A 16,605-nucleotide genomic window follows, 5' to 3' on the forward strand; every position below is an offset into this window, starting at 1 on the left:
AGCCATGCCAGGGGAAGCTGGCGCTCAGACGGGACTGCCACGCTGATGAACACCTTCTACCAGGTCACTTATCTTCAAACAAGCTCCATGGACTGGCCTGCACCATGCCAGCCCCACAGCATGAACTGTGGAGGGGTTGGGATGGGAAACGAGCAGGGGTCTGTGATATAAAGTGGGCTGGACACAGACATTTGAGTTTGCTTTGAAGAAACATTCTGGCTCATCCCGTGTGTGGAGTGCAGGAATGGAGCTGGGGCGGGAGTGGGAGCTCCCTCTGTGTCTCACCATTTCATTGCTCCTTTTACCCTGCTGTGCTGAGGAGCAGAGGGATGGTATAACTGCTTCCCCCAGCCCCAGAGCTGGAGCCCTAAAGATGGCCTCTATCATTCCAATTAGGCTGGCTGGATAGACATGGGGTGTTTTTATTAAAGGCCCAAAATATCAACCTCTCCCTTCCCAACATGATCTGGCTGGAATCATTTGCATTGCAAAAGCCCGGTGCCCAGGAGAAGCAAGGAGGCCCAAAGGTCTTGGTCTGATCCCTCGACTGGGTTTCTGGGCTGCAGCCCCCTGCCTCCCAATCGTATTAATGTAGCTGGCCCAGCTGGGCTGGGCCCCTGTAAACCCTTTGCCTCCAGAAGCCTGGGGCATCAGCTGAATAAAGTGACTGAAAACAAGGGCTTCAGACTTACATATTAATAATTCACCCAAAGGTCAGTCCAAGCCATACCTTCCCTCTCACTTACACCTTCATCTTCCCTTGCAGCCTTTGGCAAGGTCCTCTCACCCACTTACCTTCATCTCCAGCTGGAATAGCCTGCCTGCTGCAGGTGCTCCCTCAATCAGTGTGTCTCTGGTAGTGTCCTCCATACAGGCAGCTGATGATGACCCACCTCCCCAAACCAGGGGAGGAGCTTTATAGCTGTTCCTGGTCTTTTACAGCTCTAGGCTTTCAGCCCCGGCAGCCTCTCTGCCGGACACCTGGAGAACAGCATCTTCCCACGTAATAGCCTCAACCAGTGTCATCTTAACCCCCTTGAAGCTGTTTACCCCAGGTGGCTTATCCCAACTATTGCTTCATTTCCTGCTTGTTTACCCCAATAGCCTCCTTTGGCCGTACCCCAGACAGATGGGCAGGCTAATGCCAAGCAGGTAAACTGAGGCACATAGGGTGTTCATGAAGGCTAATACCGATAGCTCCTGCATTCTCCACCTGTGCAGCCGAAGCATTGACTGCAAAGGGCAAACTAGGGTTGGAGCAGTAAGTGGGCAGCCCCTGGGGAATAGTGTCCCCCCGAAATCTGTCACTTGCCAGCTGTTGGGTTCTGGCTGAGGTAGCTAAATGTGTGATGTAGCTGAGCCAGGGAGAGCAAACGGGCAGCACAGCAGAAAGCAAGGTGGGGTCCTTGTTGTTCCAGCTGCTTTCTCTGTGTTAGTGTCAATTGTTAATGAGCTCTGGCAGCAGCCCAGTGGCCTGGTGCTGCCCAAGGTTTGAGTGGGAGGGGCTGGAGGACAAGCTGGCGCTCATCTGGCTGTGAGTTGGGGAAGGGACACAGCCTGCAGCCAGGCTGACACATATCAGCCACACTGGCTCCTAGCAGCAACTGTCCCCAGGGGAGCTGCTGCCCTTCCGCCCTAGAGGAGTGAGCGGGGCCCCGGGCTTCGTGGGGTAGAGGGAACCCAGTGCGAAGGCATAGCACCCCCCATCCAGACCAGTCTCCTCCATGGCTGATTTTGGTTGGGTGAAGGAGGTGAAAGACAAGCCCCTTTATGGCCTGGAAGCCTTCTCCTGAAATGGACACCCCAGCCAATCTGTGGGGTAAGCAAGCTGTATAGCTGATTGTTGCTACTAGATGGCGCCCTAGGACAGGACTAGGGGACTAAAGGCAAACTAAAGGGATAAACTACAAATCCTGATGTACTTCCCCTGAGACAGTGAAAGCAGGGAGCTAATAACGGTCATGAGTTTTATAGATAATAGCAACATTTCTATAGTTTTCTTTAACTGCCCTATACGTACTATGCAATGATTCTCTGGTGATGATTCTCTATTCAGTTCTGTCGGATGGTCCACAGAACAGGTAGAATGCTCAAAAAAACCCCAGCAGAACTAAGCATCAAGGCTCTTTAAATATCTGTAGCTCAGCTCCCTATTCAATTCGATGGACCTTTCCCCATAGCAAAAGTATGCAGCATGTGCTAGCAAATCCTGTACAGCCCTAGTACTGCACTGTATTCCTGACCATCTGTCCCCCAGGGCTGGGACTCCCCACAGCTCTGATACTGCCCCTCTCACCTACCTTTGGAGTGAGTTACACACCTGGCATGTTTTTAGGGCTGTTCTTTAAATACCTGAGAGGAGGGACTCTGAGGATCACCATGGAAACAACACAACCAACCTCAGTCAGACACCATCAAGTTAATAGGTCAGCAAACACATTGTACATCAGCCCTAACCAAGCACACACCCCCTGCAGGCAGGGGGAGCACTGAAGGTGCAGGCAGGAGCACAGAAAGGAGCCAAGGCACAGGAACAAGCACAGGAAGGAGTGGTGGAGCACTTGGAGAAGGAGAGGCAGAGGTGCAAGGGGGTGGAGGGAGGATGGGAAGAACAGCAGCAGCACAGGCAGGAGTGCTGGAAAGAGCAGATGATGTGCCCGGGGAGAGCACTGAAGGCACAGGAAGGAGAGTCAGGAGGAGTGTGAGCAGAGGCACGGGGAGAAAGGAATGAAGGAGTGGTGGCGGCGGCACAGCACTGAGGTGGGGGGAGGGATAGCTCAGTGGTTTGAGCATTGGCCTGCTAAATCTAGGGTTATGAGTTCAATCCTTGAGGGGGCCAGTTAGGGATCTGGGGCAAAATCAGTACTTGGTCCTGCTAGTGAAGGCAGGGGGCTGGACTTGATGACCTTTCAGGGTCCCTTCCAGTTCTATGAGATAAGTATATCTCCATATTTAAAAAAAACAACAAAACTATTAACCAGGAATGTAAATTGCTTTCTTATCAACTACCAGTTTGTCAGGATAGAATGTATTGGGAAATCAGTTCTTATACGTAAAAGGTTAAAAGGTATTGATTAAAATACAGGAATTGGTTATTATAGCAACTATAAGTATAAATGGAAAAGGGGTGTTATGTAACCAAAATTAAAAAATAGTCAGTGAATAAGTATGTTATATCGGAAGTCCTTTATATTCATGTTAAATTCTATAAACTGTATGCTATGTAGATGCTGTGACCTTTCTAAGAACTCCTGTCTTCTGCTATGTATCTGCACTGGAGAACGCAAAACCTTTAAACTTTGTTAATTTTTAAAACACTATGCCTAAAATATTGCGTACATGCATCTGTGTTTTTGTGTAATGTGCAGGGTCTGTATAACTGTCAAAATGTAAACCATATGCCATCTTGAAACTTACAACATACTACCCACATCCTGGGGTAAAAATTTATTGAGCCTCACCGTCAGTGAAAAACATGTAAAAGAAAACAGGCACAAAGGTGTATTAGGTAAAGTGATCTAGGGAAACTGATGGAACTCTTCCCAGTTAGGTAGTAATACAGAAGGGGGAAGCACAGAATTTTGAGACAGCATGACTGCTGCCACTGCTGTCTTCCAAAGGGCTTGGTAACATATGTACTCTTCCTTTCTGTATGACGCTGTATTAATCTTTGATTAATAACTTGATCAAGCCTAGTTATTGGACATCTCTTCCTATTAATTGCTATTGCACCTGCAACAGACCGTTCTTAAGTCATTATGCAATGATGCAAACGCTAATGATAAGGCCAAACACAGGGACTTGAAATGAGATCCTCAGGCCCATAAAACTTGAGAGTCAAGTTGCAATAGTCTGTACTGGCTAATAAGTCATTAAGACATTTGGTCATTTCATTGGAGCAACAGAGGTGCATCTTTAACATTTCTACATATACAAAGCACTGGAAAAGCAGAGAGTAGGGCTGTGTGTATACATAAATGGTAAAACGGGGCAAAGTCCCGGAGAAGCCCTGGCAATAACAGGCAATAAAACCAATCAAGGCAAAGTCCTGGGCAGGTCACTGATATTTGCTGTAGTAATCAAACTTTCTTTGCAGGCCCAGCCTCCTGTTATCGTTTGGATGCTCTGGGGACACTTTGTGACTGTTGGGGATTTTACTACTCCCTGTCACACCCCACCCCCAAAGTCCTTTTTGTAGGTGCAAGCTGCTTCATCTTTGTTTTCCACAGTCATTGCCTTACAGTGTTACGAGCTGCCCTGCCAGTAGCTCTTTTTCTTGTCCTGGTGATTCTGCATTGCCCTGGAGGTTTAGTGCGCAGCTTAGGACTCTCCCCATTAGTCAGCAGGGCTCCACCTTTGTGTCCTGGCAGTGTTGTCTCTATAACCCTTCTGGACAGTCCTGTGGGTTGTTTCCTTAAGAGTCTCAATCAAACTGACAGAGCTATTCCTCTCTATAGCGGGGTGGTCACCCGCTCCTGCCTGGAAAGGCTTAAAACAGCCCTGGGAGAGGGCTGTAGCAGGGGAAAAGCTGGGCTGATTGGGAGGAAGCAGGCTCAGCTGGGGCCACGCCCCAATCAGGGCCCAGCTGGCCCTATAAAGGCTTGAGTCAGGAGCTCAAGCAGACAGTCTCTCTGCATTCAGAGAGAGAAGGGCCTGGCTGCAGGGAGCTTAACTAAGTGCCTAGAGTGGAGCAGGGCTGGGGAAAAGCCAAGGGAGCCGGGGAGCTCCGGCCTAGGAAAGCCCCAGGCTGCAGGCCTGGTAAGGCCTATTAGGTACTGGGTTGCATGGGGTAGCCCATGGGTAGGCAGAGGCAGCAGGTCTGAACCCCTTTGCCTGTGATGAGTGGCTGACACTGCAGTCTGCCCCAGTGAACGGGGCTAGATGGAGACTGGGCAGTAGCCAAGACTGAGGTGAAGTGGGGGTAGTGGGTGGGGGTTCCCCTGGGAGGGGGAGACCCAGAACTGTGGGGGTATAGTTAGGGGGCAGCACCCAGAGAAAGGGGCACCAGGGTCCTGGGAGGGACACAGGGGGCCAGTGGTAAGGTGGATCACTGGCCTGCAGAGGGCAATCTGGATGCTGGAAGAGCTAATTCCCATGGATGACCAGCAGGAGGTGCCGCAGGGGTGAGTCCAACCATGTTACACTCTCCAATTCACCACCCATGTTAACAGAAGTCCCAAAGTATCAAAAGCCATGGACATCTTGTAAAAGGATGATAACCATGGAAATGATGGCTCTCAGAAGAGGTATTCTGAGTCTGCTGCCTTAATTATTTCTCAAGCAACACTGAGCAGAACTTTTTTTCTTTTTCTATACACTGCGCCTGTATAAATTAGTTGGAAACCTCCCCTCTAAGTACTTAGAAAGTATCCTGTGTCCCACTCTGAGAAAGACCTGGCCCAGGAGCCTCCCTCTGTCTCCATACCTGGAAGAAACCATCCCAAGATTTATGTTCACAAGCTGAGCACTTATGAATGGATCTGAGATCTGGACAATTTATCCCAAAGTTCCAACTGTGGCAGTACAGCTAGCCTGTGATAAGTTTATGACCTGATCTCTTAAAGACTCTACTAACAGATACGTTGAGAAGGCCTGAAAGCCTTTTCTACAAGTTCTGTTCTAGTCCAGTCTCCAGTTATGACTGGCAACTACACTAAAACACTGCGTTACCCAGCGTGAGGTTTTCAGATAATTTATAAACCTAGAAAAGATCCTCTCCAGTGCTTTGTCTAAAGCTCTCCTTGGGAGGGTGCATTAGTGGGTGTTCCAGTCATTTTGCTATACTAAAGAACTTGGAATTAAAGTGTATCTGGAGTCCCAGAGATGGGCAGTGTTATGCTGAAAGTCTACTACAAATGGGAACCAAATGACCTTCGCTGGGCATTGCTACTCTTTAATGTTTGGGTCTGCTGGTTTTCCTGGACCGGGCAGCGGCAGATGGTTTATGAGAAGTTGGCTTGGATTCTTCTTGGGAAGGGACTTCTGAAATAAAAAATACACAGATGTTAAAAATAAATATAGCAAAACTCCTCCTAGGGTAAATACATCCTGTAGAATCAAGTATAAATCACCCTCTCCTTTCAAATCACAGCTGGGAGGGATCCACTAGAGGGGCAGTGTTGGGAAAGCCCAGGACTATAGTCCCCACTTCCCCTAAATCAGGGTGGATCCAATTCTAAACCGATGATAGAAGTGCTTTCCCACATAATGCACATTTTGCCTGTGGAACTCACTGCCACAGGATGCCAGTGAGGCCAAGAGTTTGGCAGAGTTCAAAAAAGGATTACACTTACATAGATAACAAGAATATCTAGAGTTACGGAGAGGAAGGATGGTCCTGTGATTAGGGCATTAGCCTGGCCCTTGGGAGACAGCAAGGATAACAACCCTGCCCTGCCCTGTCTTATGAGGGTAAACACACTCAGATATTGCATGATAGGGGCTAGATAAGTATCTTAGTAAATATTAAAAATGAGCAAGATTCAAGATATAAGCCACCCTGTACTGAATGGGGGTGAGGAGGGAATATTCCTGGGGGCAGGTACCCCATGGCTGCAGGGTTTCTTGTGCTTTTCTCTAAAGCAGGTGGGTCTGTGGCCACTGTCAGTGAAAGGATACTGGGCTGGACAGACCATTGCTCCCCCTAATATGGCAGATCCTTAGTTCCTATGTTCCTCAAAGTTAGGGTTGTGCTTTTTTGACATCACACTGTGAGGGAGCCCAGAAGTGAGTGGAGATGGAGAGTGAATTCTCTGTCACCCGGGAGAGATGGTCCTGGACAGCTCTTAAAGATAGCAACAAAGAGCATGAGTAAGATGTAGCCAGTCTCCACATTCATGTCTGTACAATGCACCGGAAACAAACTTTTTAAAATGCTAGGCTTGGTCTACACTGCAGCATTAGGTCCACATAAGGCAGCTTATGTCGACCTAACTATGTCAGTGTCTACACTACAGCCTTGCTCCTGCCAATGTGAGGGCCTTACTACACCGACATAATACCTCCACCTCCATGAGAGGCGTAGGACTTATGTCAATGTAGTTAGGGCGATGCAGTGTCCCTGTAGACACTGTTACTTACATGGGCTGTTGGCTAAAATTCTTGTCAATTTCATGGCTCAGTGCTAGAGCCGTGAAATTGACAAGAAAGCCATGCACCTGGCTCACAGCTCGGGCTGTCACTCCAGGATGGGTGGGGGACTCCAGCTAGAACCTGGTTGGGAGCCCTGCTGTCCACCCCCAACCCCCCCCACCCGGGCTACCAGCTCCCAGCGGGCTGCTGCTCAGGCTCCCCACTCCGAGTCCGGCTGCCAGGCACTGAAAGCCCTGGCTCCCAGCTCCCCACATTGCCCAGAGCTGTTAGAGTGGGGCTGCTCTGAGCGGAGAAAACAGCAGCATGTCAATTTCATGGCTGGTAGGCTCTATGCTGTGAAACTGAGCCTGCGCGGGGCTCACAGTTGGGACTGGAAAATCGGGGTGGATGGTGACTCCAGCTGTGAGCCCCACGTGGCTGTCAGTGCCTCACATTCCACTGTCAGGGTCCCCACAATGCCCCACTTCAGTTGGTGCAAGCGCTCCTGGCAGGGCCGGCTCCAGGCACCAGCTTAACAAGTAGGTGCTTGGGGCGGCCAAGGGAGAGGGGCGGCACCTGCGGCAATTCGGGGGCGGCAGGTCCCTCACTCCCTCTAGGAGCGAAGGACCTGCCGCTGAACTGCCGCCGCCGATCGTGGCTTTTTTTTTTTGCTTGGGGCGGCAGAAATGCTGGAGCCGGCCCTGGCTCCTGGTGAGGATGCTCTTCACCGGCAGAAGGAAGATAGTGTGGACACCAACAGCTGATTGAATTACTGCAGTGGCTGTAGGTCAACCTAAATTAAGTCGACCTAATTTTCTAGTGTAGACAAGCCCCTAGAAACAGAGAATCTGATGTATTAAGCATTCTTACCAACTTTCTTTCAAAAACGCTCAGAATACAGTGGTTCTACTGTTTCTGCTATAGAATAATCTCCCAAGGGAGGTGGTGGATACCTCATCTCTTGGCACATTTAAAATTAGTCTAGACAACACACTAGTAAATGTCCAAGAGGGAATGATCCTGCACTGGCCCTGAAATGGACTAAGGGACCTAGCAGATGTTTTCTATCTCAGAGTCCATGAGACATCTCAGAATTCTGATTAGCTCACCTGGTTTTGGTGCTACTTCCTGGGCTTTGAGTGCTTTTTCCAGCTGTTTCTCTAGATCCTGGATTCTCCCCAGAGCTTCTTCCAGATGCTCATCCAGACTTTCTGATCTCTCCTCTGCATTCTGAGCACGGATCTCAGCTTCTCTGAAATACAGAAGCCAGGAAGGCACTGAAACCTGGAGTTTAAGAGACTGTTGGCAAGATATTCAACAGACAGGCTAAGAAAACTGAGACTTTCAGTATATCTGATTGGCTCTATAAAAAACAACTCACTAATGTAAATGTGTGGCATTATTAAAAAGATCTAAACCAAATAGTGACTCCATGGCCCCAGCTGTATGGTCCATGATCATCAATTACATTTTAAATTAATTTTAAAACTCAATTTCTCCTAACAAAAGGTCAGATGAAATTCAATAAGGAAAATGCAAAGTACTACACTTAGGAACAAATAATCCATTGCACAAATACAAAATAGGAAATGACTTTCTAGGAAGGAGTATTGCAGAAAAGGATATGGGGGTTATAGTGGATCACAAACTGACTATGAGTCAACAATGTAATACTGTTGCAAAAAAAAAAAAAGCAATCACTCTGGAATGTGTTAGCAGGATCGTAGTAAGCAAGACACAAGAAGTAATTCTTCCACTCTACTTAGCACTGATAAGGCCTCAGCTAGAGTATTGGGTCTAATTCTGAGCACCACACTTTAGGAAAGATGTGGATAAACTGGAGAAAGTCCAGAGGAGAGCAACAAAAATGATTAAAGGTCTAGAAACTTACGAGGAGAGCTTGACAAAATTGGGGTTGTTTAGTTTGGAGAAGAAAAGACTAAGGGGGGACATAACAGTCTTAAAGTACATTAAAGGTTGTTATAAAGATGAGGATGATCCGTCCTCTCAATCAGATGATCCAGTACTCACAGGAGCTGCTCTTGCAGACGTTCTAGTGAAGCCAAGGTCTCAAACTCCTTTTGAGAATATGGGGTTGTTGACTTGCTGGCAGTCATCTCTCTCTAGGGGGAGGAGAGGAAACACCTTCTGTATGGGAGTATGAGGAGCTCAGAGAAACCAACAGAACTATGCTTCATCCGCAGCATGTGCCTTGTCCAGTTGGGTGCTGGTCTGTCACTGCTTAATCGCAGCATGGACAAGCAACAAAGAAGGGCAGGGCATTGCATCAAGGCTCCAATTCAGAAAAGCACTTAAGCACAGGCTTCACTTTAGGCATGTGATCAGTCCCATGAACTTTAACTGGATCTTCTCACATGCTCAGAGTTAGTGCTTTGCTGAATCAGAGCCTGAATGAACTCAAAAAGAACATGTGGCACCTTAGAGACTAACAAATTTATTTGAGCATAAGCTTTCCTGGGCTACAGCCCACTTCTTCGGAACTCAGTGGGTAATTGACTTGGATTGCCAAAACCTTCAATACACACCCGGATGGCATGTAGTCTGTCAGGTTATGGCAGTTTGTGAGGGTGATGTCCTGACTGGAAAGCCCTGATGGTCAGGCTCAGAATGAAAGGAGGTCAAAAGTATGAGAAGGGACAGATAGTTCCTTTAATTGGCTGAGCTTGAGAAGGCCTTACACTCAATGGCATCTATCTGTCTGTAACGCGATAACTTTTGAACACTGTATATAATCCATTCCAAAATTTCAGGGACTGTTTTAGTCATTGATAGCCAGAATCCTATTGCTTTTGTGGAAAATCAGAAAACTGAAAAGGGAGAAAAGAGGGGAGAAATGGAGCCCCTGCCATCTGATTAGAACAGCCACAGCTTCTCAGATTGTTTTGAAAGTGCCACTAGGAACTTATCTGCATCTTATGCACCAAAATACCTTTAAAAATCTGGTCCCAGAGCTCAAGCTACAGTCCAGGTAAAAAGGAAACAATTTGTATGATGGAGATTCCTACCCCAGAGACCGACACCGCTGTTGACTTGAGGGATTTCAAATGGATGTTGGAGTCATGTCCTAGGTACCTGATGGTGTCCTCCATTACCTCACTGCTTACAGTCGGGACGTCACTGCTGACGTCTGGCGCAGGTGGCTCCTGCTGAAGGAAAGGTGAATGATGAGTTAGTGCAATGGCTCCTGGCACAACGAAGGCTTTGAGGTCTACATTTCACATGTCATATGCAAATGGCAAGAAGCAAAGAAAGGCTCCACTGGAAAGCAGTACATCTTGCGCCAACCACGGCTACTGCACTCACTTGTAAAATGGAGATTTTCACCATGGGTGGCGGGTGGAGCCCCCCTTTGGGGAGGCTAGCCCCCGGCTCCGCCCCTTCCGCCCGTGCCCTCCCCACGGCTGGAGCCCCAGACCACTCCCCCTCCCCCTCCCCCACAGCTGGAGCCACAACTCCCCCCCCCCCTCCCCCCGCCGCAGGAGCCCTGGGCCGGCCGAAGCCCAGTGCCCCCCTCGGCTGGAGGAGCCCTGGGCTGGCTGAAGCCCTGAGCCTTCCCTCCAGCCCTGCCCGGAGGCACCCTAGGCTGGCCGAAGCTGCGCCGTGCCTCCTCTCCCTGGACCCAACCTGCCCAGGGGAAAAGCGTCTGTTAGAAGACGCTTTTGATATGCCCCATGCAGGTTCTGGGGCAGCTGAGGCAGCAGTATGTATGTGCCGTCTCGGCTGCCCCGGAACCTGCATAGGGCATAATAAAGCAAAAACTTTGCGCCAAACCCCACAACTGGGGGTCCAACAGCCGCGGCAGCGCCAGGGGAGGCAGAGCCACCCCTTGCCTATTATACCCGCCGCCTAAGATTTTCACCTTTTCCCCTAACACTTCTTCCCCTTTCACAGATTTCTTATCAACATCAACATCTTCAGTTTTGTCTTTCCCAAGTTCAGAAGAAGTCTCAGAAATTTCTTCAGGTAAAGAATCCACAACAGTTGAGTGCATCTGTGGCTGGGTCTCCTGGAAAGCAATGCAAGGGACTGGTCAGTAGCACACTCATCTGGGATTCTGTCCCTCCACATAACATAGGCAAACACCAAAACAATGCAACCAATCACCAATCTTGTCCTGCTTAAATTTTTAAACAAGAAATAAATGGAAGCTTAGCTGGCTTACTACCCAGCCACCTCAGGAAGGCTGGCTTCAAATCTATTTAAATCACAAGTCACATGATGTTGGTGTCTCCTCTAAATCCTTAATGGACCCTTATGAACATTACAAACCACTACATGGTTTGGCAAAATCTGTTCAGAATTGGCCAAGGAACGGGGTAGCAGGGTGACTGCAGAGCAGTGCTGAATGTGGGAAAGCTCAAACAATATCTAATGTGATGTAAGCAGTTGAAACTCTATTCAAATCAATGGAACTGAACCCACTTCCATCATATTTGAATATAGCCCATCATGTCTGAAATTAGACCAATGTCAGACCTACCATCTAAAAGATTTGAATCAAATCAAATTCTCACAGGCAACATCCATCTGTCCAGCCACATATGGAATAAAGCTAGTGTTACCCAGGGTTCTTTCAACCCAAAGCTCTTGGTAACTTTTACTCTGTGCGAGGAGGTGTCAGGAAATAAATCAGGGGAGCAAGGCCGGCTCCCAGGCACCAGCTGACCAAGCAGGTGCTTGGGGCGGCACCTTAGAAGGGGCGGCCAATGTTGGGGTGGTGGGGGGCACTCGCGGTGTTTTTGTTTTGTTTTTTTGTTTGGCGGGGTGGCGCTCGAGGGTTTTTTTTATTTTTTGTTTTTATTTCGGCCGGGCAGCGCAGGGGGCGTTTCGGCGGCGCGGCGCACCGGGGGTTTGGGTGGCCCGGCAAGGTGCTCCAGGGGTTTGGGTGGCCCGGCAAGGTGCTCCAGGGGTTTGGGTGGCCCGGCAAGGCGCTCGGGGGCGGGCCGGCGCTCCGGGGCTTTGGGCGGCCCGGCGAGGCGCTCGGGGCGGGGCTTTGGGCGGCCCGGCGTGGCGCTGGGGGGGCGGGGGTTTGAGTGGCGTGGCGCTGGGGGGGGGGTTGGGCGGCCCGGCGTGGCGCTGGGGGGCGGGTTTGGGCGGCGCAGTGCTGGGGTTGGGTGGCACGGTGCTGCGGGGGGGGGGGGTTGGGCGGCGCGGCGCTGCGCTGGGGGGGGGTTGGGCGACCCGGCGCAGCGCTGGGGGGGGTGGTGTTACGGAGGGGCGGCGCTCTTCTTTTTTGTCTGGGGCAGCAAAAAAGTTAGAGCCGGCCCTGCAGGGGAGACACGGCTGTCCGACCAATAGATGGCTGGCACAAACAGGACAACACAAGAGTGCTTTCACTTAAAGCTAAACTTTACTTACACATGTCTGCAACAAGATTAGTAAAACACCCCCAACCCTTGATAATTACCAAAGCTGAGTGTGGCTCTCGAGTGGCACAGTGACAGCCCGTCTGCCAGTGGGGAACACAAGATGCATCCAGAGGGAGAGACCAGTCCCGAAGAGTCCCCAAATGAGTCCCTTTATTTATACATTAGTAATAGAATGACATGTCCCTTAAAGAAACCTTGTTAAGTAAGCAGTTTCATGCAAGAGGTTCCTTCTGATTATTGATTAACCAGGTGTGGGTTTTTCCAGAACTTGCAGCCTTGAGACCCCAATAGACATTCCTGGGGCATAGCCTACTCTTTTAAAATGCATGTATCAGCAACTTTAACACAATTCTTATCAGGAAGGACGCGGGGTCAAGCTGCCCTTTCCATGGCACCCAAAACTCCCTCCCCTCCTGCCTTGGTCAAGCTGCATGGCCACTTTACAGCCTGCTGACTAGGTTGCTTTTTAACAATAAGCCATAGTGGTTTCAAGCACTTTACTGGTTTGCCAAAGTCTCCCCATACACTAGAAGCTCTCATACCATTATGAACTCCTGTGCAATCCAAACCCCAGGATTCCATCAATTTGCAATCTCTTGGGAGAAGCAGAATTTACCAGGCAACATCACAGGGCCAATTTTCAGCTGGTGTCAACTGTCACAGCTCCACTGAAGCTATGACAATTGACACCAGCTGAAAGTCTGCCCCCATAGGAAGCATTTTAGGTGTAACAAACTCCATCATCATGAATTCTAATAATCCCTCCAATGTGGAGTCTTGAATGCAGAGGGCTCTATAGGCTGAATCCTTCTGGAAACTGAACCATAGTTTCTTCAGTTGGGAAAGCCTTTCAAGCAGCTCCCCAGCCAAACAGGTTCTACTTTGGCTGGCAAATGCTAAGTCTTTATGTACCTGAGGCCCAAACAGGTTCCTCTGCTCTTCTAAACTCAGTAAGGAGACCGGAGAGCCTTTGAATTCAGAAAGCAGGAGATTGCAGGTATTAATCCAATCAAGGCACTCGGTCTGGGATGAAATAACAGAAGAGACAAATTACAAGAGGGAGAGAAGAATTGATATTTCATTCACTCCTGTGATTAAATAACTCCATCCTTCTATCTATGGTATTTATATGGCCCCATCTATCCTCCTCCTACCAAGGAAAAGAAACATGCACTCCTCCTAAGCCTTCAAGCATGGAGCCTTTCATGGGCTAATCACCTATTCCATACAATATATTTAACAAGCTCCCAATTGGTTTGGCCCAACAGTGTAGTGACAGCGCATTGCCCTGAAAGCTTGGGGCAGGGATCAGAGTTCAGGCCCCAAGTTTGTTTGTTTTTACCCCATAAGCCAGCACAGACCAGAAGTGCTGGGGAGGAGCATTCTCAACCCCTGCAGGAAGCATTTCCTCACACCACTCTGGGACAACCCCATTTGTTTGATGCTTAGAACAACGCGAGGCTTCAGAGGGACACATGCTCAGTATTCCTTAATGGTAGATTGGATCAGCCCAACACAAGGTGGCCTTTGAAGGTATTGGGAATTCAAGGAGGGAGGAATGGAGATATGCAGTACTAGAGGGCACCTTCCCTGGCTCCTCTAAGATAAAATCCTGCAGTTAACACGTTATCTGCATAATAGCTTTACGTATATATGTAGAGTCAGGAGACATGAGGACTAGATAAGGAAGTCTTGCCCACTGCTGAAGAGGGTACTGTTTCCAGTATATCCACGGGTCTCTCTCCTTAGGGTCAGCAAAACCCTGGATATGACTACCTAGTCCAAGTGCCTGACATGCTTTAAACTAGATTTGAGTCTATTGCAATTTTTATATGGATTAGATCCTACAGAAAAGTCCCAAGGCATATACGCTGGAACAGTGTAAGGAAGGAATTAAGTCTGAACATGGCCCAGACTTCTCAAAACTGTGCAGCTTTTGAAGTGGTCTCTGGGGTCAGTAGGAAACTGCTGGGAGGAATCCATGAATGGAGGTAGAGTTTGACTGGAGGAAGTGTTGAGGGATTCTCTGGAGCATTGAGAACAGGAGTACTTGTGGCACCTTAGACTAACAAATTTATTTGAGCATAAGCTTTCGTGGGCTACAGCCCACTTCTTCAGATGCATAGAATGGAACATATAGTAAGGAGAAATATATATATATATATATATACATACACACACACAGAACATGAAAAGGTGGAAGTAGCCATATCAACTCTAAGAGGCTAATTAAGATGAGCTATTATCAGCAGGAGAAAAAAAACATTTGTAGTGATAATCAAGATAGCCCATTTTAGACAGTTGACAAGAGGTGTGAGGATACTTAACATGGGGAAATAGATTCAATCTGTGTAATGACTCAGCCATTCCCAGTCTCTATTCAAGCCTAAGTTAATGGTATCTAGTTTGCATATTAATTCAAGTTCCAACGAGAAACTGCTGAGTCTGTTTTTGAAGCTTTTCTGTTGCAAAATTGCCACCTTTAAGTCTGTTACTGAGTGACCAGAGAGGATACAGACTAACATGGCTGCTACTCTGAAATCTGGAGCTTTAGGGTCTCTAACCAGGGTCCGTATCATCCAATCAATTTGATTATGTTTTAATTCACTACTGACCATTGGTGAACCATAAAGGCTGAATATATTGCTGCAAGAAAGAAATATTTGGTGGTGGTTTGTGGCTTTCTACGCTTGGGTCTAAGATGAAGCAAAAATGTTCTGTCTGTTCAAACTCCTTCCTGACTCCCTTGTGTGTGTTAGCTTTGTGCCAGTTCTTCCTCTTACCCTTTCACAAACAAACCCAGGCTGATCTGGACCATACTGTGGACAGACACTGTTACCTTGATTTTCTCCAGCTCCCGCAGCTCATAATTGTGGTCTGAATCCGATTCAGCTTGTTTCTTCCGAACTATAACATCTACCAACTCTTTGCAGCAGCTGAGGAGACACAGAAAGACACCCACCCTCTAAGCCAGGGGTAGGCAACCTATGGCACACGTGCCGAAGGCGGCACGTGAGCTGATTTTCAGTGGCACTCACAGTGCCCGGGTCCTGGCCACCAGTCGGGGGGGGGGGGGCCTCTGCATTTTAATTTAATTTTAAATGAAGCTTCTTAAACATTTTTAAAACCTTATTTACTTTACATACAACAATAGTTTAGTTATATATTATAGACAGAGAAAGAGACCTTCTAAAAAACGTTAAAATGTATTACTGGCACACAAAACCTTAAATTAGAGTGAATAGATGAAGACCTGGCACACCACTTCTGAAAGGTTGCCGACCCCTGCTCTAAGCAATGCTCTCAAACACCTTTTTCCCCCTTGGTCAGAATTGTGCAGGATCCTGTTGTTGCAACAAGACACACTGTAATCACACATAGCGGGATTTTTAAAGCAGCGCCATGTACAGACAAGGGCAGCCCGTTCCTTTGGGTTTGTTTATTAAGTGATGCATTTGTCAGGTTTTTGATACGCCTTAGAGAAGGGGCTGTGGGAGGATGTAGGCCTATAAGACTGTGCTTAATCTCCCCAGTATTGCAGGAGGGCTGCAACATAGTAGCAAACTATTGAGAGAGAGAGAGAGAATGTTTAAGTTACTTGACCAGCCAAGTTCTCTCTCTGATATTATTCCCAACAGTTCCATTTGAATTAAGAGCTTCCTCCCTCACAGACCAGCTTCTCCTTGGCCCAGTAGTGAAGTCATGTAAAGGCCCTAGAGGCATTTCTTGCCAACCTGTCATATCCGCTATACCCTTTAGGGCACCACTTCCTTCAGCTTCCATAGAGTGGGAGAGAAGCAGCTCCCTCCAGGATCTTGGAGAGAGCCTTAGAAGGAGCCCACTTTGAAACCCACCCCCCAGCATGGGTATTAGCAGGAGATGGCCAGGCAGACTCAAACTGGGAGCCTGTCCCAGCAGAGGAGGAGCAGCAGCATATGAATCTGTCTGTCTTCATGCCATGTTCTGTCTCTCTCCCCTCACCCTTTTCTTGGGTGTCTCTTTCCTCCTTTTCACCCTTCTTCTCATTTCTCCACTCAGTCACTGAGCCAGCCAGCAAGTCTCTCCAAACAAGTCCCCGTCCCCTTGGTCACTCTCTTTCACCCTTCTTCCAGTATTCCTCTCTCCCTTGTCTCCTGTCCAATTT

General features: G+C 48.4%; 1 protein-coding gene across 1 annotated transcript in view; it reads right to left on the minus strand.

Moving 5' to 3' along the window:
- Positions 1-5,893: 5,893 nt before the first annotated feature.
- The window catches only part of AXDND1 (axonemal dynein light chain domain containing 1), a 69,035-nt gene continuing 58,323 nt past the window's right edge, over positions 5,894-16,605 (minus strand). Inside the window, exons 19-25 of the mRNA XM_065410094.1 lie at positions 15,301-15,397; positions 13,374-13,484; positions 10,952-11,098; positions 10,098-10,238; positions 9,103-9,194; positions 8,181-8,323; positions 5,894-5,982 (exon numbers count right to left, since the gene is read on the minus strand). Of these exons, the coding sequence (XP_065266166.1) occupies positions 5,894-5,982; positions 8,181-8,323; positions 9,103-9,194; positions 10,098-10,238; positions 10,952-11,098; positions 13,374-13,484; positions 15,301-15,397 (820 nt within the window). The remainder of the gene's footprint in view (positions 5,983-8,180; positions 8,324-9,102; positions 9,195-10,097; positions 10,239-10,951; positions 11,099-13,373; positions 13,485-15,300; positions 15,398-16,605) is intronic.

The sequence above is a fragment of the Emys orbicularis genome, chromosome 8 (genome assembly GCF_028017835.1).
Source record: "Emys orbicularis isolate rEmyOrb1 chromosome 8, rEmyOrb1.hap1, whole genome shotgun sequence".
NCBI classification, from domain to species: Eukaryota; Metazoa; Chordata; order Testudines; family Emydidae; genus Emys; species Emys orbicularis.